Source organism: Phalacrocorax aristotelis, chromosome 5 (genome assembly GCF_949628215.1).
Source record: "Phalacrocorax aristotelis chromosome 5, bGulAri2.1, whole genome shotgun sequence".
NCBI lineage: Eukaryota > Metazoa > Chordata > Aves > Suliformes > Phalacrocoracidae > Phalacrocorax > Phalacrocorax aristotelis.
In genome coordinates, this window is record NC_134280.1 from 11,984,536 (window position 1) to 12,005,131 (window position 20,596).

A 20,596-nucleotide genomic window follows, 5' to 3' on the forward strand; every position below is an offset into this window, starting at 1 on the left:
TCAAACCCTTGGTGCATTTGATATAAAGCAGAAATCCCTGGTAAATGAGACTTAAATAGATAGAGACAGTTAGAAGACTTAGTATTTCCATGAGCCATTACATCAAAATGCAAACACATGTACACGTAGCAGCCTTGACCAATTTTACTATGTCAGCAGAACTTAACCACAGCTACAGTAGGTGTCTTGCAGCAACCACATCCCAACTGATTCACAAGAGTGCGAGCGATTTAGTAATGAGATCATCCATCATCTCAGATGCACTAAAATGAAAGTGAAGGAAATCTGGACCAGACTGGAGATGAACTACAAGCCAAAATCAATATATTTCCCAATTTCCCATTTCAAATGGTTTGGAATATGACTCATCTACAGGAAACCAAATAGATAGGGCACAGATATATTTTAACTTGCCTTTTTCTAAGGGAAACTGTAGCTGTGGTAATTTATAGGTTAATAAGCAAAGGAGTCCGTAGTATTCAGCTGAACAAATAAAACGACTCTTCACTATTGTTTGTTGAAAGGTCACACTAATGAAGGCTCTGATGGTCCCAAGCTCCGTTAAGGGAATACTAATTCAAGGCAGCTGTTCTCCTCTCACAGTAAGTATTAGATAGTTCAGTCCTAAACCCATTTTCTTTGGTTAGATTTTGGTTTGCAAAATAGCTAAGGCCCAGCAAACACTTGATAATGAGGCAAGTAACATCAGGTACCTGCAGAGAGTGCTGCACTGCCATGGTACAGCTCCAGGGGCAGCCACAGGGCTGAGCAACTGGCACTTCATCCTGGTCAGTTGGGCTACTGACACTTGGTCAGATTGCAATAACCTGTATTTTAGCATTTCTACCACACACATTATTCCTCTCTATTTTCTATCATAAGTTAAAATGGCTCTACTTCATCATAAATCTACTCCACAAAACCTCAAGCTTAGTGAAATTGTGTGTAAGAAACTTTGGGAACTTATGGAAGAAAGGATACACTTCATAATCGTATTAAGGTGGTGATTATGAATATCAGAGTCTTTTTTTTTTTCTTCATAAGAGAGCCAAAGCACACTACAGAGCTCTGGACCCTCATGAGGAGTTGACCTTCAATTATTAGAAATGCAAAATTACTATATATTCAAAACAAAAATTTAGGAGAGTTCTGCGCTGCTTTTGTTTAGGGTTGCAAATATTCACGTCAAAGTGGACTCTGAATGAAAATGTATGCACTGGTGTTGGTGCCTCCAGCTTCTAGCTTGAGAGTTGTCTGAGAATGAAGGATTTTTTGCCAACAATGATAAAACAATTCAGATAAAATGTCACTCAAATGACATACATAACACAAAAATATTCACTTTTGAAGAAAGAATAATTACAATCATGTACTGAATACTCAGTATATTTTTTTTGTAGTAAACAAAGAAGGAAATCTTTTTCATTAGTACCTTGTAGTATTTGGGAAAAAAAAAAACCAAAACCAAACCAACAAAACCCACCACATTTGTACTGGTAAAATGGAAGCCTGAATATTCCATTCCCAGTTTTCCTAATGAAACCAAGACCATTCCATTGAAATCCAGACATACACTGATGTGAGAAGCCACCTATGGATTAGGAAGCAGGAAGTGTAGTGTTATCCTATGTAGCAAAGGAAAACAAAGAAATGCGAGGCATCCAAATTAAGTATCAGGGGAAACCTAGGGAGGCAGAACACAACTGCCTACACTAGGATGAAATCTGGAAGAAAGGCACTGTAACAATACTAAGATGGCTAAACAAGTCCTAGGATCTAGAGACCACAGACAGAATTTTTAAACTCACACAGCAGATCCCTGCAGGTCAACAGATGTATAGCAATAAATGAAAAGGTGAAACTACCGTAATGTCATACTTAGACCTCACAGCTCAGTTATCCTTTGCTTTGGGCCAATTCTCCACAACAGCTTAAGTCTGGGTCCCAAATCAAATCATTATATTCCCAGAATACATGGAATTTGAGGTAGTTTCTCCAGTTGAGAAGTTACAGGGTCAGTTCTGCACAGACTTCCCATAACTATTCATCAAGCCAAATATATGCAAAGTGGAGACAACAGAGGCCTTAGCTCTTTGTAAAGGGTCATGCTGCAATCTGTCAGCAAATCAAGTACTGTTAAGGAAAGGAGGATTGAGATCGTCCACCTAAAGGTATGTGACTTGGCAGAAGCTGGTTTAGCAGTTTGCATGTCTATAATGGCTGAAAACCTTTTTAAGACCCTTGTGGTTAAAAACTCTCACCTGCTTGACTTCAGCCTGTAGGTGCCGGAGCTGTAGGCACTGCTCTAACCTCTTGTGAGTTTGGTCAGCATTAAGCTCCAGCTCATGCTGTTTCTCATGAAGGAATTCCAGCAGTTCTTGAACCTGTGTTGCAAGATCAATGTCTTTTTCACAGATCAGCTCAATGCCTGCAAAATGCAGAGAGAGAGATCATTGCACTTACTTGACATTTCAGTTGTTGCGGAAATGTAAGCTTCAAAATTTTTTGCCACCCAACACACTGATTTGCAATTCTCTGAGTAATTCTTTCTCATGAAACTCCCTCACATGTAATATTTGGCTTTCCCGGTTTCCTATTCTGCATCACTACGTTTTTCTACAAAGTACTGTTTCTCTGGTGATCATTGCTCATCTCAGCCACCAGCATCTGGCTTATAGGACATGATTTAACCACAGCCTTGCTCGAAAACTTGCATGAACATTGGACAGAGAACAAAAGACAGAAAACCCCCCTCCCTTTCATACAGTAATTAGCTTATACTTCAGAAACGCGTGTTGAAAAGAACTTAGAAGAGAAAAAGAATGAGGGAGAAAATAGAAAAGTGAATTAAAGGAAGCAAACTCTGGTCTCCAGATCTATAGTAGTTCTACAAGTATGTGGAACTCCACAGTGCACACTTCTTTTTCATGTAGGCGCTTTAGAGGATCGTTAACAACAATTTAGTTTAAACCAACCTATAATTCATTCAGAATTATGCCACAGACTGACTTTCATCCAATCCTCACATACCAGAGAGCAAAGGTGGCTTAGTACCACGTTCCCCATCCCTTGCATCCTGCATGACATTGATAAAGCCCTGACTGACCTGGTCTGATTTCATAGCTGAGCCTGACTTGATCAGGAGGTTGAAATAAAGACCTCCTGAGTCCCTTCCTACCTCCTGAATTTTCTTATGATCCTGCGAGCCTCGTGTGTAGTGGTTACATGAAATAAAACACAGAGCTTCACATCTTTGTTCGTTATTACACTGGTGTGATAGTGTTGCTGGGTACGCTACCAGTGTAATTCTGAATGTTTGGCCTGGAGGAAATATGATGTCTTCCCATGTTACTGTATTTCCTGTGATTAAAAATTAATAAAGACTCAACTCTTCCCTTATTGAGGTCTGCTGGAATTTTGCCATTGGCCTCAATACAGGGAGGATCAGGAACCTAATATAAAAATAATCAGGTTCCAGTAATGCTGAGAAAACACTATACTTTTCTCCAAAGCCATTTGATTTCATGGAATAATAGGACATTAAAAAAGAAATATGTTAATTAGAAGCTCCTGTATAAAACGCTTGGATGCTATTTTTAAAGCCCATTTAGAAAGATGCCTTTTCTTCCCCCTTTACCCTCCTTAGAGACTTGTGACTTTCATTCTCAGAGTGATGTCTACAGAGGACAGTACACAAAATAAATATGACCTTATGATTGACCCTATCCCCTTTTTCCTGACTTCTGGTTTTATCAGAAAAAGTACATAGGAATGCAAGTGATTGGCTTATTCCCTTTCCCAGCCAAAACAAAACAGTTTCTTCATTACCAAATAAAGTGGCTTCCCATTTAGAACTGGAAATTTAACACATGCTTCTATGCTTGGAGTGAAGTTCCTTTCAACGGCCAGAAGCCAGGTATTGTTGCTACAATTAGCCTGCATATGGTTCTGTATCCTCAGGACATGATAGCTTTTTGTATGCTTGACTTCACCGCACCTATTTGATATTAAATGCATGGTTTTCCTTCATACGCACTCAGCTGGTATGGTTTTGATTGTGCTAACTCATCAGCAGCAACCAGTGAACTGCCTGGGATGCTATCCAAGGGCAGCCCGCACTCCCTGTGATGAATGATCTGCCCTTTCTTGGTTGTCATATGTCACACAGATTTATTCTACAGTGCCAGTGCATGCGGTGAGAGCCCTTATTCTTCTCAAAGATTGGTTTGCAAAATAGAAAGCCTTGTTTTCAGAATAATTTCATACATGTTACCCTTACATTGTATTTTGATAGATAGAAAAGCACAGCTGATTTTCTGACAAACTGAACTTGGTTACCATTTCTTCTAATGTCTCAACTAGTGCAGCAGATATCAAGGGAAGGATAATGAACCAAAAATGTTTTTAAAAAATATTACAGAAAAGAGTACCAAGCCACACTAACTGGCATCCTACAAAACATACATTAATTACACCTGAGCTGTTTGCGATGTGAGATACTATTCAGTGTAAGGAATGGGTATTACTTTTTAATCTGTACAAAGCTGTTTTGAAACTGTTTTGAACCTGTTCTTAGGCTGAACTATTAAAAGCCTGTGACAGGAAAGTTTAGTATCCTCTTCCTTGCACTATAGTTATAACTAACTAAATGACACCACAAAAATAAATTAAATAGATTTGCATTTCCCTTTTAAGCAATGCAACACTGGGAAAAGACATGAATGATGTTAGCTTGACAACCAGGAAACAAAAGAGGTTTGAATTTTCCACATTACAGGTGGGGACTGTATAAATTTCCCCAACACCAGCTTTGCAGTGTATTTCAGGCCTGACAGACAAGTTGCTTATAAGACAAAGAGGTAGCTCTGTAAACCATGAGCGACTGCTAACCATGGTGCTCACTATGACAATGAAACTGACAATGCAAATGGACTTTAATAACCAAATCTGTGCAATCAATTAATCAGCTATTAGAGTGTAACTACTTTTAGTACCTAGAAGCAGAATGACTAAGGTGTGTATGCTAATGAATTACATGAACATGTCATCACTGCAGCTTGGGTTGAGATGTTAAATCACTGCTGAATTATGATCCTAAACTTTCCACAGGAAACGGATTTCTCAGAAATGACCAAGCTGCCACTTCTGGAAACACCAGGCCCTTTCAACATATCAAGTTAGACATCCAAAAATCAATATCAATTTTTGAGAATATTTGCCCAAATATTTAGCTTTGCTATCAGTCGTAGAGCTACAATCAAACTGAAAGAATAGAAGATAAGTTCACTGAAATAAAAAGCGCTGCCTCATTAAAAAGTCTAGTCTCCTTGAGTATACTGTTATGATACTCTCTAAATGCAAATATGTTTCCTGAAGGACACAGATTTTAGTAAGACATGAAGACAATTTGAAAGTACTGCAAAATTTCTGAAAGTACAACCTGACTTCCAGATCTTACATATCTCCTAATAAAACCAAACATTTCTTTGAAGAATAATTATTCTGATGGTGAAAACAGGCTAACCCACACCAGGCTCACCCTCGTGTGCCGGAGCAGTGGAAACAATCACAGGAACACAGCTCTGAGCTGTATGGAGCTTTGGAAGTACTGGACTTGCACAGATGCCTTGCATGCACGGCTGCCCTGAATATCTGCACAGAGTCTGATATGGTGCACCACAGGACCACTGTATTTATTGTACCAACATGACAATATTCACAGGGATTTCCAGACACTCCACAGCCTGGTAAGAACCACTGCTCCAAACCTGCATCGGACATGCAAAAATCGCGGGTGAATGTCTAAAACCTTCCTTTTCTACCTGCACAAGATTTCCAAGTGAAAAAGGCATCATGTGTGGAAAAACCTGGCTGTAATTTTATCTGACAGACTTACTAGGTTAAAAACCTCCAAGTCAAATGCCAGAGTAATCAAAATTGAATCAGTTTCCTCTGTGACATGATAAAAAGAATAAAGCTTAAAGAGAATTATAGGGAGGGGAAGAAACTTGGTCAGTTAAGAGTGGCTGGTTAGGTAGAATGTCCCTGAAAAATTACTTTTTTTCTGGCTTTATCTTCTATAGCTACAGCTGAGTTTTGATTGTAGCAATAGTGATGCTGTACAATAGGAAGCAGCAACAGCAGCTGATTTCCCAGAACCCCTGCAAGTCTGCAGCTCTAGCAGTAAGAACAATCATCCCTTAACTTATGCACTGAATGACTATGATACAGGATTCAGGAAGAGGGAGTAAAATTAAATGAATTTTTTATGGAGTATAACTGTCCTTTATTGAAATAAGAAACAGTAGGCTCCCAAGAGCAATCTTTCTCCCTTATTTTGCCATTTTCCCAGCATTTAGCATTCCATGCATGGCAGACATGACCATTACCTTTGATTAACTACCGTTACTCTACATCCTCATGAGGATTCTGCTTCCTTGCCTTTGGGACCAATAGATTTTTATTGGGTAGGTTTCATAGAAAGTGATCTTAGATAATCTAATAAAAATAGTTTAAACATCACTTCATTTAGTTGCTCATCTTTTGTCTACAATCCAAAAGAAGTTCTTGCTAACTTCTTGAGAAACAGAATTTTTTTTTTCCTAAAAATCAGTCACTGAGACTCCTGACTGTCCTCTGCTATGGATCATATTCTTTACCTCCCATGGATTCCTACTCATATTAAGATTCTTCCAGGATGGAGAGGAAAGAAAAAAAAAGGAAAAAAAGGCATCTTAACTGATGTATCAGGGCAAGTTTTCTATCCCAGAAAGCAAGGGAGCTGAAGCACTGGACCAGGAGTAGTGTGGGCAGTTCTCATAGAAGCTCATGCACATGGTTCACACAATGCACCGGATTGTCTAGTTCACAACATACTCTTGTAGTAGTCCTTAAGCCTCTGCTGAGTGCAGCTTGCCAAATCAGGCTGAATACTCCCAGATTTTTTTAAAGCAGGGTGTCTAGAGGTAGAACACTTGCAGAAGAATAAAACCATAAAAATCCTTTTTATTTGGAAAGTGCAAATTGGGAGGGAAAGAACAGGAATTGCTCTTGCTTTGCACTCTTTCCAGACATTTAAGAAGGTTAAAACACTTCACAAGTAAAATTCATTTCTGGACCTTATGCAGTGATTAATCTGAATTATGATATTCCTTTTCCAAATGGAAAATGCAAGGATACAAAAATCCTGATTCATAGGATGTCTTAGAAATAGGATCCTACTGCTAAGAAGCAGAGTAAAAGTATCAGACAGACTCCCTATCTGCATGAATCGAATCTGTCATTCAAGAGCACATGCCAAAGGGCTTTTTTACATCCAGGTTGCTACCTTTAAGTTTCAAGTGCACACTGAAAAGGAAAATTCTGTATGGTTTACTGTATTCCCTTTTTATACAAAAGAATTCCAGTTAGACCTGGCTGGAAACAAGAGTTGCATTCATGACTGGTTTCAAGGTTCTCATGTTTGGATTCTTCCTGAGAAGGCTCTTGGATAACTAGCTTCTTTTTCCCCTCACTCTTCTTTCTCTCCCTCGGGCACGTCTGCACCCTGAAATGTGGTACAGGGATAAGGTACTCTAGTCTGTGGAGAATGAGCCAGCACAACTGGTCAGTTTGCCTCTCAGTAAGGTCTAGCTGCAGAAAGGTTAACAAGCTTAGGAGTCCACAACAACCGGACTTCCTCCAGACCTGAGGTCTGATCGACCAGCTAAAGTATCTGTACCTCGACTCCCTGCAGTGCTTTTTTTCTGAGTGGTGCAAGGACAAGGATCTACCAGTGTAACTTGTCTTGCCCTCCCCTCTCCATCCACTTCAGAATTGATCTCAAACTCCATCCTGCAGTTGTGAAACTTTCTGAATGAAACTTGAAAGTCAGCTTTATTTCCTCAGTGAGCTTCAGTCTCAAAGAAACAGCAAATTTTTACATATAACCCTGAATCAAAGAATTCCCAAAACTTGTGGAAAAGTTCTGGGAGTGGAAAGACAGGTATTGCCCATACTTACTTGCATTAAAAGCTGATGTATTTGGTATTATTGGGGTATTTTTGCTTGGTATGCATTTTGGTGTGTGTTGGGGGGTGTGTGTGTATGGTGTTCTTAGTTTTGTTTTTTTTTCTCATATAAAATAGACATCAAATTGTTCTGCTCACCTGAAGCTTGGACCTCCATGATGTACTGGTGTAAATCTTGCCCTTGCTGGATGACTTCAAAGGTCATGTTGTTCATGGCCAACTTCCGCTCAGTGTGACGCTGCAAACGCTGCTCAGCCAGAGTGAGGTCTTCGGTATTGAAATCATTCATTTGCCTCAGCAGATCTTCATTCCAGGCATCTAACTCTGCTGTAACCTTCATGGGCAGAAGACAGACACTACATTCACTCAAGATCAATGAAAATTCTTACTCTCAAACTATGTTTGGACCATATTTTGACTCTGATCCAGAAACGCCCAAACCACAGCCTCAGTACACTCTGGATCCTGCCCACTTAATGGTCACACTTAACATTTTGCTTAGGTGATGATCCACGAAAAGATTATCGGTCCAACAAGAAATGTGACGCCTACTTTTTCCCTTATGCATTCCAAAGGGCATTGTAAAAGAAGACCCACTATATTCACACGGGATGGTAGAGATAATGTTTCTGAATAAATTCACATTAATTAATTTTTTTAAAGTTAATTTCATTTTAATTAATTTTAAAAGAAATAGTAATGCTTACAGAATTGCAAAACAATTTGTAACACCTGTGACCACATAATCTCAAAATGGCCTGAATGTTTCTAAAAACATTTTGCAACACACTGTATATTACGTATTACAGATGGAAATATTATTTATTCTGTCTTCATAGAATTAAAATTATAAGGTGCTTCCTTTAAGCCCTAAAACAGGGATAACTAATATGTATTCAGAATTATTATTGATATAATGTATTGTGAACAGTATCTACCCGTTATTCACAGAACATGCATCATGAGGCTAAATATTTTATTATGAATTTGTGAGTTAACCCCCACAATATTGCAGCTGCACAATGAGTCCTATGCTGTGCTTTCATGGACTTACAGTCTTTTATAAAGGTCTTTCTGTTGTCTTCAGTGGACTTGGGAACAGGCCCTGTATAACTTTTTTCTCCTGTGGATCTGAAAGCTTTTACGCTAGGGAATGAATATAAATAATTCACTTTTACAGATGGGGAAAGCACAGCACAGAAACATCATACTCAAGGGCTAGGTGAGTCACCAGCGGAATCACGAGTTGTACCTGGCTCTAACCAAAGACCTACAGTACCTGCTAATAACTCATGGGAACATGCAAAATCTGTTGCTTTCTTTGCTTCCTCATTATAACATGCAGTTGATGATTTTAGCAGTCCATTGACTGTATCTTCTGTATTTTACATTTTAGCCCCCAAATAGCCAACTGGTATCAAAGTCCTCTGTTTTTGCCTGTTCAATTAAAGCAAGATCCATCCTCCACACAAACAGCACAGTCTCACCTCAACCTAGATTCTGCTACTACAGACAAAAAAGAGGGAACATGCTAGCGACAATGAATGAGGGAGGAGGGACGAGGAGGATGGGAATTAAATCATGCATATAGGCTAGTGGTGTGCAGAGCACCTTTTTTTTTTTTAAGTATTTAAGAATTATCAGATAAATGCCTTAATTCTGATTCATAGGTCAATTCCTCATAGCTAGATTCAGGAGAGCTAAAACTAGGTATCTAAATTCCCACTTGTGTATGTTATGATGTAGTGGAAAGTTCTCCATTTCTCACTAAAGGTGCTTTTCAGTACCTGTGTGCAGTGAGATGCTTAAGTTCCTAAGGAGCCAAGATTCAAAATTTTCTATTCAGTTTTCCTTTCCAGAAAGCATACATTATAGCCAACGCAGGCACGGGAAGACAACCCGAATGCACCGTCTCTCAGCCCTTCTCACATTAGCATGGATGGGAGTACACAGTTTTCAATTAGAAGGGAAAACATAAGCAGTTTTTAGGCTGTTTTATGAGAGAAGCAGAAAAGCAGATTTACTCAACCAAGAAGCTGGGAACACAGCTGCAGGGTGAAAGGCAGAGTGTGGACATCCTGAGGGGCTTCTATTTTTCTTCAGCTTGTTCAACTGCCCATTCCACTCAATTACCTTTAAATAACAGCTATCTCTACAGTCTCTTTGGCCCCATTCCTGATTCCAGCAGTCTCTGATTCATTCACATGTCATAGCTGGAGTTCCTGGGCTGTGGAGTCTTATTGGCAGATTTAACAGTTATAGAGAAATTGTCAAAGGAGATGCTGGAGAAGGGTTTTACTAGATGCATTTGCATTTAGAGACAGATCCTCAGCTAACAGTAATCAGAACTGAGGTGGTCTTGACCTTGTTTCCAACTATGATGGAATGAATTTAGGGTAAACGCAGGTTCCTACAGTCATTACAATAACATTTAAAGTTCAATGCAAAGCCCTTTCTGCTCTTTCTAATGGAAATGCATGTGATATAAGTGAATCAGAATAATTTTATTTTTTATGAGCTATTAAAAATATTGTCTGTTTGAATTAATTGTATTGATTGTCAGGCTGCTAAAATATAAGTATTTGAAATTTTGCAAGGATTCACAAAGTAATTCCCAATTTCCTGTGAACATGCCCATGAACGTGTCTAACAATATTTATAAGTGACAGTAATAGAAAAGATTTAAAACAATCAAAGAATGTGTTACATTAGTTTACTTTGACAGTCATGAATATTTGGAGATTCTAATCAAAACAAAATCCCTCCATCCCTTTTATGTCTATGGACGTCACCCCCAGGACTGGAAAATGCAAATCTTTCAGAGGGTTGAACTGTCAGGGAAGTTGATGATGGACATATGAAGGAACCAACAAGTCTTTCCATAGCTACACTGAGATCCAGGACTTCTACAAAACTGCCCAGGTCAACCTCTCTGCTGTGGTGCTGTTTCTCTTGGTAACTTTTCCACTTGGCTGTGGATGGGACACTGAGCAGCATTCCTTTTATCATTAAATCTACAATAATTTCCAGTCCAGCACAGGGAAATGTCTGTTTCTGACTGTACTGCTTTTTGCCCCTCAGGCATGAATGTCCAAGACAGGTCTCTAACAGAAAAGCATCATCATTCAAGATTTCCTCCCAGGCAGCCAGTGCTCCTCACGCTCATGTCGGCAGCCAGCTCTGACCAGGCTCCCCACACAGGAGCAGCTGCACCTAAATATTTACCTGTCCTATTAGCCATTGCAAGGCACTGAAGGGCATATGCTCCATTATCCACACTTCCAGTTCAAATCAGTGGTTCCAATTAAAGGGGAAAGGACAGTACAAGAAGTCAGGACATGAGCTAATTGATAAACTCCTCAGGATACAAGGCCAGTCCAGGGGGCTCCATCTCACATTGCCAGGAATGGGAACAGGGGCTAAGAGTGCACCTGAGTGTCTCTGGACAGGTCTGACAGGGCTTGTTAGCCCAGTGTCAGCTCTGCCGGGGCCATGAGCACAGCTACCAGCAAAGGAGAGAAGGAAGCAAGGAGCTAAGTTGCCTCCAAGTGGGGGCTGATGAAGGAGTGACAATCATCCTGTGTGCTAGGTTAGGAGAAGAGAGGAAGGAGTCAGGCACAGTGAGAGGTGGAACATCATCAAATCTCTCAGGCAAAATGTGTACAGGAAGGTTGGGTACATTGCTCTGAGTAACTGAGACAAACAGATGGCTAGAAGGGAATCTAAAGCACACGGAGGCAAGGAAGCAATAGCAGAGCTGTGATAACAATCTAGGTTTCCTGAACCCCAATCTGGTGCCCTATCCCAGAGACCATGCTGCTTTGTATATCTCATTAAGACATTTCCTTTTCTGTCTGTACAGCCAAGGCCTCAAAATCCCAGAATTTTCTGTACTTCAAACTGGACCATTTGGAAATGGTCCCAGAGTCTGAATTTGAGTCCCTAACTGGTTTGACTTGAGTATAGGGAAAATTATTTATTTTTCTTCAGGAAGAAGCTGTAATTAGGCAGCTCCGTTAACTACAGAAGTATATTTTTCATGTCTAAAAAAGGACTTTGGATGCTTTCACAGACTGATCAGGCACTGACATCTATGGTGAAACTTGGGCTGCATCAGACAAAAGCATCCTGTCTCCTAAGCTGTGCTAAGCGCCAATTGCATTGGGCCCATGTCAGGAACTGTCTCATAAATGAGGCTTACTTGGCCATGAACTGTTGAATTCCCTTTTAATCCAGAAGAATGGCTGATTAGAGTTTACTCTGTTCATCTGCTAGGTTTTTGTGGAAAGAATTGACAGTGCTTCTTATGTTTATTGACTCCACTTCCCAGTGTTTGTGAGTCTAAATAGACCTCAGCATCCCTTACATGGCCTGAGAGAAGAGAAGCCCTGCCCCAAGAGAAGCCGTAAGCTCTGCTCTGTTCTGCTGTGCCATGAGAGAGAAATCATAACAAAGCAGAAGGATCATGAGAGCGACAACAGTGGCAGTGCAGAGGTCTGCATTAGGAAAAGCAGCAGACTTATCCCCAGATGCCCACACTGTTCCAAGGAAAGCTGCACACATGCCTCACCGCCAGCCACACCCCAGCTGACTCCTTGAAAGCATCCATGCTCCTTCCCTGCAGGTCATATAAGTTTGGTGGCCAAGAAACAGCTCCCTGCTACTAAAGGAAGGCCAAGTGACCCCAGAGTACTAATGAGAGAGAAAGACAAAACAAAACTATTAACTGACAATGAGACCAGAAAGCACATTTCTTCATTCTTCACCTGAAATAAATGCTCCTGCTGCCTTTATAATGGAAGGGGAACTAATGCTGGTAGTGAACCCAATTTAGTACTAAATGAGATACGTGAGATGTCCTTACCAGAGCAGCGGAGGCAGCGCAAATACTGGGTTTGTGCTGAGCTCCACACTGCTATCACAAGGCTATAGTAGATATACAGACTATGTCAGCCAGGTCTGTTTTTCATGCAGACATAGCAACCACAGTCTAGACCATATAGTCTTTAGGCAGGAATCCTCCTAAAGCAGCAACTTAATATACCCAAAATCCCACTGCTGCAATACTGCTGCATTTGCCACTTCCTGGATTGATTTTGTTGCAACACCACCAGATAACATGACCAAAGGGAGAGAGACATGTTCGTCTTCAATCCTGGAGAAAGAGGAAAGGTATACGGAAGAGGTACGCAAGGGAAAACTAATAGCAGTAATAACAGCAGTAGCAGTCCGGCCAACTCATGCCTACGTTGGAGCCTACTTGTGGATTAGGCCAAGGAGCCTACCGGAGCTGCAGCAGCAGCTGTGCAGGCAATTGTATGTCTGCAATAATTTCATATCTAAGTCCTAAGTATCGTTTTTTGATGATGCTGCTGAGATTTTCTACAAAACGGTGCTGCTGAGCCTTGAATGCTGCTTGCTTGGCTTTAATTCAGTGTTTGACATCTAAAGTCGTCTTGTTTAACGCCAACCAGAAAATTTTGTTTGCCAATTGAAGGAGGTGGAGAGGGAAAAGGAGGAATCAAGTGAAAGAAAATAAATGTTATATGGCGAATGAATCACATAAGAGCTGATATTTTGAAGTATGGGCTGAGGAAGGGCATATGAGGAGGTGGGAAAGAAAGTTCTATCCTGGGAGCAGAAGCTACCAACACAAAGAGAGTGGGCTCACAAGAGGGATCTGAAAAAGAGTGAAGACACTTTGGAAGAACAAGCAAATGTAGGAGGCAGGTTGCAATAAAAATGATGGTGCAAGTAGGAGGAGGAGCAAAGGTGAGAAGAGTGGGTAGAGCATGGGGATGAAGCAGGACGGGAAGTACAGTCACACAGGCACAGGGCAGATCTGTACCAAGCTCAGAATAAAAAGGGAATATCTACCTCATTTCAAGAGGAAGAATAATTTTAAAAAGTGGCAGCCATACAGCTAGGATGAACAGAGAGCGAGGACAGATGAGATGAGAGGGGAGATAAAATCCAGGAAGGAATCAAAAAAGGTAATTCTGACTTTTGGATGCTGAAGGAGTGTCTGTGGGTGCAGAAAGAAAAGGGTTATAATAGAGTAGGGGACACCAGATCTCTAAAACACACACTAGAGATTGAGCACCAGGGATGCCAGGGGCAACAGCACTTGGCTCTGCTTCAGTGTTCAGAGAAGGCTGGAAGAGCAGAGGACTGGATGTGACAGCATAAGCGGATCTCCAAGCAGCCTAATACTGAAGGTGTATGATAGAGGAGATGTAGGTAGGAAAGGGTGAATGAAACTGTCACTTCCACAGATCATGTAAGCAGAAAGTTTGTTGTTCCTCTTTTTCAGGCCTCGGTTTGGGCTGACACCGTGCAGTATGACAATACTGTCACCAATTTTTTTGACAACAGACAGGGAAGCCACACTGGCTTAGTGGGGACATAGGCCACTGGAGTGTGAAAAGGCTGTCACAGTGATGATTCTGCTCCAGTGCTTTTGGCTCCTGAGTCCCCAGAATATCAAGAGAAACAATGGAATTCAGCTCCAAAAAAACAGGTGCCCAGGGCAGCTCAGTGCTTGCCTTTCTCTTAAAATGAAGTGATGTGCAGTTTGAAAACTAAAGCTAAAAGCTTACTAAGCATGAGACATTACAGGATTCCAGCTTATGAACAGAAGAAGCTGAAATTTTTCTAACCATTCCCCTTCTTTCAAATGTATCTCAAGATCTCCATTACGCTTATCTTATTTCTGATAAAGAAGCTCACATCTCTGTGTCAGCTGTAAGTCAGTGAGGGGCTATAAAACATCTTGTACCTTCACACAGATATCTAATTCACTTGAAAGATTCTGCTAATTTATAAACCTGGAATGGGAAACTCAAGTGAGTTGTAAATAACAATGATGTAAACTACTGTGAAAGCTGGTTCCTGCTCCCTTCTCAACTCATGCTCAGGGATGGATGCAAACAGCTAGAACAGCCAGCAAGTGAAATCAAGGCTGAAAAATTTAATTAGCAGGTGAAATGGAGCCAAAGAGATTGAATGCTGGAAAATTAGATATCCAGCAGGTGAAGATTTTAGTGATCATGGGGCTCTCTGAAAGATAACAAACAGCATACAAGATTAAATTTTTATTGCACAGTGGCAACACCCATGATCCCTTCCAGGACTATGTCTTGGCCAAGGAACCATGTTGCTCTAGGACTTCAGCACCTGAGCCTATGAACCAGCCTTGCGCAGATCCATATGCATTGCAGGAAACAAAACAACACACACAAGGGAAGGAGTTGGGCAGCTCTGGGAAAGGGAGAGGGAAATTTCTTTGGAGGTAACCAATAAGCATTGCCAGACCGGTATTGGCTGAGACCATTCCTGTTCTCAGTCACCGAGTTCTATAGAGGCCTACAGGTGAATTTGATCATCTCCCTACAAAAGATATAAAGAAAAAGTATGTAGAATGACTCTGGATGGCAGCAAATTTTTTAGGGCTTGCAACTCAGCGCATTTTACCATTTGTTTCTTATGCATTTACTCAGCATTTTACATTATACTAGCATTCACTCAAATAATGGTTAATAACCCTTTAAATGACTCTTTCCGAAGCAAGGGACAAAGTAGGTTTGACAGATTTTACTGAGGATATAACTCTGGAATAAGACTGTGCTTCATATATATAACGTGCTCAGTATGGTGCCAGCACTAATGTTTGCCAGCTATCATCCCTTGAGCCTTACACCCTATTTCCTCATAGTGGATCAGCTACCACATTCACATTGCATGAAATCTCCTGAGTTACTTGGTTGGCTGCACGAACTCAATTGAAGTCTGTATCATATAGAAAGACCAACCATATAATCCTAATGATCCCATCTCATCCTGAAATGAGCAATGACTTGGTAAAGGAATAAAACGTATCAGGCATCAAAGTTAGACACATTTCCTAAATAAAGAATGGGTTGTCATTTTATGGTTTTAAAACCTAAGGCAGAATAGCCTCCCATAGGGATAGCTAGGCTCTCTCATGTTTCTGTTATGTCTGTTTCCAGGTGTTGTCATAGTTTGGATTTCATAATTTACCCCAAGAACTCAGAATGTAAATATCAGTCAATAAAATGAGATTAAGGCAAGAAGGAGCAGGCAGCACATGCTATGTGCCTGTGGGTTTGTATCCAAATTTGCATCTGCCAAACTTGCCTTGACTCAAGTACAACACGAAAGCTGCCTGTGCGGCTTAGAAGTCCTTAGAAATCCTAAATGAACGCAGCTGGCCTGCCCTGCCAAAGAAATAGGCAGGTTGCTTCTCTTTACATAAAATACTTTTCCTGAAGACGAAATGCACCAATAGTTGGCAGATTTCACTGAAGTACAAGAAAAGGTCCAATAATGTCTAAATAGATGGAAGTTAGTGTTGCTTGTGCAGTAATCATTAATTCTGAAGTCTGCTTGGACTCCAAACCTCTGTCAAGAAGAGCAGATTACAGAAAAGCTCAAAAACCAAGAGGGCTCAAAGCAGATGGGTACACTGCAAGTTTAGGAAGGAGTGCCAAAGGAAAGGGTTATGGGATCTGTGGCATGGATTTAAATATCTGGGGAGAACAGTAAAAGCAGGAAAGTTTCCAAAGAACAAGTGACAGTCAGACACTTTCTAAATAAAACTAAACGCCGATCATTCAATTGTCATTTGAGAGTTTGAAAAATACCTAATACTTTCTGTTTGCATTATTAATTAGAAAGGAGAGAGAGAGAAGGTAGTAGGGAAACTGAACAGAATCAAAAATGTTTGGTACCAAAAATGGATGGAAAGAGACAACACGAGGTGTAATTATTCCCTGAGACTGAGCTCTAATGCACAGCCTTCCCTAAAGCTGCTGGGAGCAGATGGACTCCCACAGCTGCATCCCTCTGACTTCCAATGGCAAGATGCAAGTTCTTCCTCTCAGCAGAGCTCCCAGGGAAAGGTCCTCATCATAAGGGATTCCCTGGAGCACAAGAACCCAAGAACCAAGGGTGAGAACACAAACCTGAAGGGGAAAAATGGGAAACTCAATGCTTGACAAGACAGAAGCAGCAACAAGGACAAAGGTACTCAAGTGTGGGAGGTGGAGGGCCCACTTTTTGCGGACGGTTTGTGTGAGTGCAGGAAGGAGAGAGATTAACATGGCTGCAGCAGGTTAGGGATGTGTTCAATACGGCACTGTTCTTTGGACAGATGGAAGGGGGCTTATCTAGACTAGAAAAGGAGAAACTCATTTGACAATCATACTGGTACACATTATTTCACTATTCTTAATCTATGTAGGATCTAGGCTATTACGGAAAATTAAAACCTAAATACATTTCCAGTCATAGCTCAAGCTGCTTGTCTTTAGTAGAAAAAAATGCTTAATTTCCTGTTTTTAAATTTCATCATCTTTTTCCCTTAAAAGCTTGGAATAGTCAACCATCAGAAATACTACATGCTTTTTCATTATGGTAATGAAAACATCTTTTTGCTTCTCCACAACGGCATGAGATAATTTCGTTAATTTTGATACTAGTTTCCTACTGATTCAGAATCTTTATTGTACGGCTGAGGTAACTGACTGCAGTCTACTTTCTAAGGATCATTATTGTGTCAATTTGAGCCAATTCAGCTGTTGTTTGAAATGCACAGCATACATGTGTCGTTTAATGTTTTATTTCAAATTGCCTTTCTTTTTATTATCCATCAAACTGTTTTTCTTGTTTAAGCACTAAATGCACTTATAAAATTTAAGATGCTGACCTGGATATATTTTTCATTGTATGTTCAGTTATAAATTAAATGTCATAATTATTCAAAAATAAAAAACATGTTTCAGAAGGAGGGAGCTTTCTAAATAAAATCATCTGCCCATAGACTCCCTATGAAACATGTTCTCAGATTTCTTTGTAATATTAATCTTGCAGAGGGAATTCAGATGTTCTTATGATAAAAAATAGCAAACCTACAGTGACAACTAAGTGGTGATTTTCTTCAAAATCCTTTCTAGCTAATATGATTTTAGAAGATTCTGGAGCACATTTCCAATTTTAAATATCTTTAATGTATCACAGCCACTCTGAATGTGTCTGTGAATACACAGAAGTAGGATTCATGCAGAAACAAACAGAGGGATCCACACAGTATTCCCATCTCTGGCAGCACATATGGAGGGGAACAGGATAAGCCATATCACCTCCTGATGCCTCAGTTGCCCCATCAGTAAAACAATTCATGGTGGTAACAGCCTTTGAGATCTGTGGTAGAAAGAATATGTACAAAGAAAATGAACTTGAAAACAATTATTTTTTTTTCTTTTTTTAAGATTGTTACTTAAATGAGCATAATTCTAGGTTCAGAGCTAGAATTTGCAGTGAAACAGGCTGAGATCTTAACAAATTACTCACATGGGTTCACCATATACTGCCTACAGACACATTTGGATGTTCCAGAAGCACATACTGTTTTTCTTTTTTTTTTTTTTTTTCTTCATTTTTGAAAACGCAGGTGCCATGTATAGGTATGTACAAGTAAATGCATTCACACCCCATTTATATCTTTAGAGTAAAAGTCTCAGTTATTCAATGTTTGCCACACCGCTGTAACAAAATATCTTCTACTTAAATATAGGATATACTACAGTTACTGTAGGCTCCTGAATTTTAAATGTAGTATTCTTAAGGGAAAATATGTTATGTGACATGAAATACATACATTTATACATATACGCACATACTCAAAGAATACTGTCTCTCACTATCAGGCAGGCTGTATATAACTGGTAATTAAAAGGAAACTGTTCTAATTTACATAAAAAACAAGCACTGTAGAACAGACTTCAGTACAATACTTAACTATTGCAGTTAGGTACAACAGGAAAGCTGAGACACTCCTCACTGATTTTTATCTCTGGGATCTAATTATTGATCAAGACACCTAAAAACCTCTGTTTCCAGCCTTTTATTCCACTATAATTTATCATGCCATGTCTTAAAATAAATACTCAAAGTATAACACAGTATTCTAAAGCTCCCATTAATTACCAGTACCCATCCTGAGATTACATACAGATTTACCAGCAATATCTTCAGGAATATATCATCATAACACTTTTAAAGGTTATCCATGAACTGAACAAGCACCAGTGGGATACAGTAGGAGGAACATACCCCAGAAGGGACATAAGCACTGTCACATGGCTTTCATGGATTTTGTGAACAAGTTCATTTACATGCTGTTCCTTTTGCATCATGTCCTATCAGAAATACAGCAAGTAATTAATTAGATTTGCTGGAGTCTTTTTAAAGTGTCTCTGTCCAAAATACCTCAATCACTAATATTTTGATGAGTTTTCTATCCAGTGCTTTTGATTTCAAAACAGAAGTACAAAACAGAACTGAGAGATCTTTTTTGCATGAGGACGTAAAAATATGCTTTACCTTTCCCTTCTTTCTTTTTAAATAAAACCACTGTGATGCTTAAAAAGACCATCTTTTAAATATCCTTTCCTTTCATACATAACATGTTTGTTCACTTCAGTGGTTTAAAGCCAAACATATACCTGTATGCATCTATGTTTGCATCTGAAGAGACAAACCTCACTAATAAGTGATACAGAACTTTCAAATCCCTGAGTGACTACTGTCAGTAAAGAGTTATAACAGGGCATCTTATAAAGCTTCTCTGCAAAGCAGGCAGATTCTCAGCCTAGTCAGTTAAGCAGACATGAATCTATTTCAGTGCATTCTAGCAGTATATCCTAAAGCACATTTTTAGCTTCAACATGCTGAATTTAAAACGTGGTTGTAACTGTGTCGCTTCCTCACTGGACAGCTGAGCACAAACAGCACCAGGTGTATCCTAACACAGTACGTTTACACATACACCCTCTCCCACAGCTCAACCTTTCTCAGGTCACACAGCCAGCTCTTACCTCAATGGTGTACTGTTCAAAAATCCGGAGCTGAAGGAAAATGTCTAGCTTAATCTTCCTCTCATGGAAGAGCTCTTCCATCTGTACCTGGGCCTCATCAAGCTGCTGAAGGACAGATTCAATGTGGCTGATGGAGCTATTGTGTGGAGTCTTATTGTTGGAAACAGCAGAGTCCCTGTAGCAAGGCAGAGAGCATGGTTAAAGCTGAGCTTTAAGGCAGGCAAAAGAGCAAGAACTACACATCTGTGATTCTGCATGCTGCTGAGAGCAAACCCAAGCACAAAGGGCTGAGGGAAGGTGTATGCAACACTCATCTCTTCTACTCACTGAAATCCTGCAGCCCCTGAGCTCACATAAAGTTTGAATAAGGGGATCATCCTTTCTTGTGTCATGACACTGCGACCTTACATGCTTGGGAGGGGAGGAGAGGAGAATGACACATCAATCTCAATGGGTCTTTTGATAAGACTGGCTGGCAATCACCTTTAATCCTACAGAGTGACCTGCTCCAGCCTACACTCACACCACGCTCTGAGGTGCTATTTAGCCACCTGGACCTTTACAAGTTAATTTTCTGAATTTGCTGTACTCCCTACTAATTGAATCAGAATTACCAGCGTTTTAGGACCAAGGGGAAGCTTGCTGTACCTGAAACAAGTCTTAGCATGGGCACAGGACAGTCCTGACAGT

At 40.1% G+C, this 20,596-nt stretch overlaps 1 protein-coding gene across 5 annotated transcripts in view; it reads right to left on the minus strand.

The window, feature by feature from the left end:
* Positions 1 to 20,596, minus strand: part of KALRN (kalirin RhoGEF kinase) — a 519,314-nt gene that overhangs the window by 175,258 nt on the left and 323,460 nt on the right. For all 5 annotated transcript variants that reach the window (XM_075093010.1, XM_075093013.1, XM_075093012.1 and 2 more), the window contains exons 13-15: positions 19,907 to 20,081; positions 8,148 to 8,343; positions 2,262 to 2,428 (exon numbers count right to left, since the gene is read on the minus strand). In XM_075093010.1, coding sequence (XP_074949111.1) covers positions 2,262 to 2,428; positions 8,148 to 8,343; positions 19,907 to 20,081 — 538 coding nt within the window. The remainder of the gene's footprint in view (positions 1 to 2,261; positions 2,429 to 8,147; positions 8,344 to 19,906; positions 20,082 to 20,596) is intronic.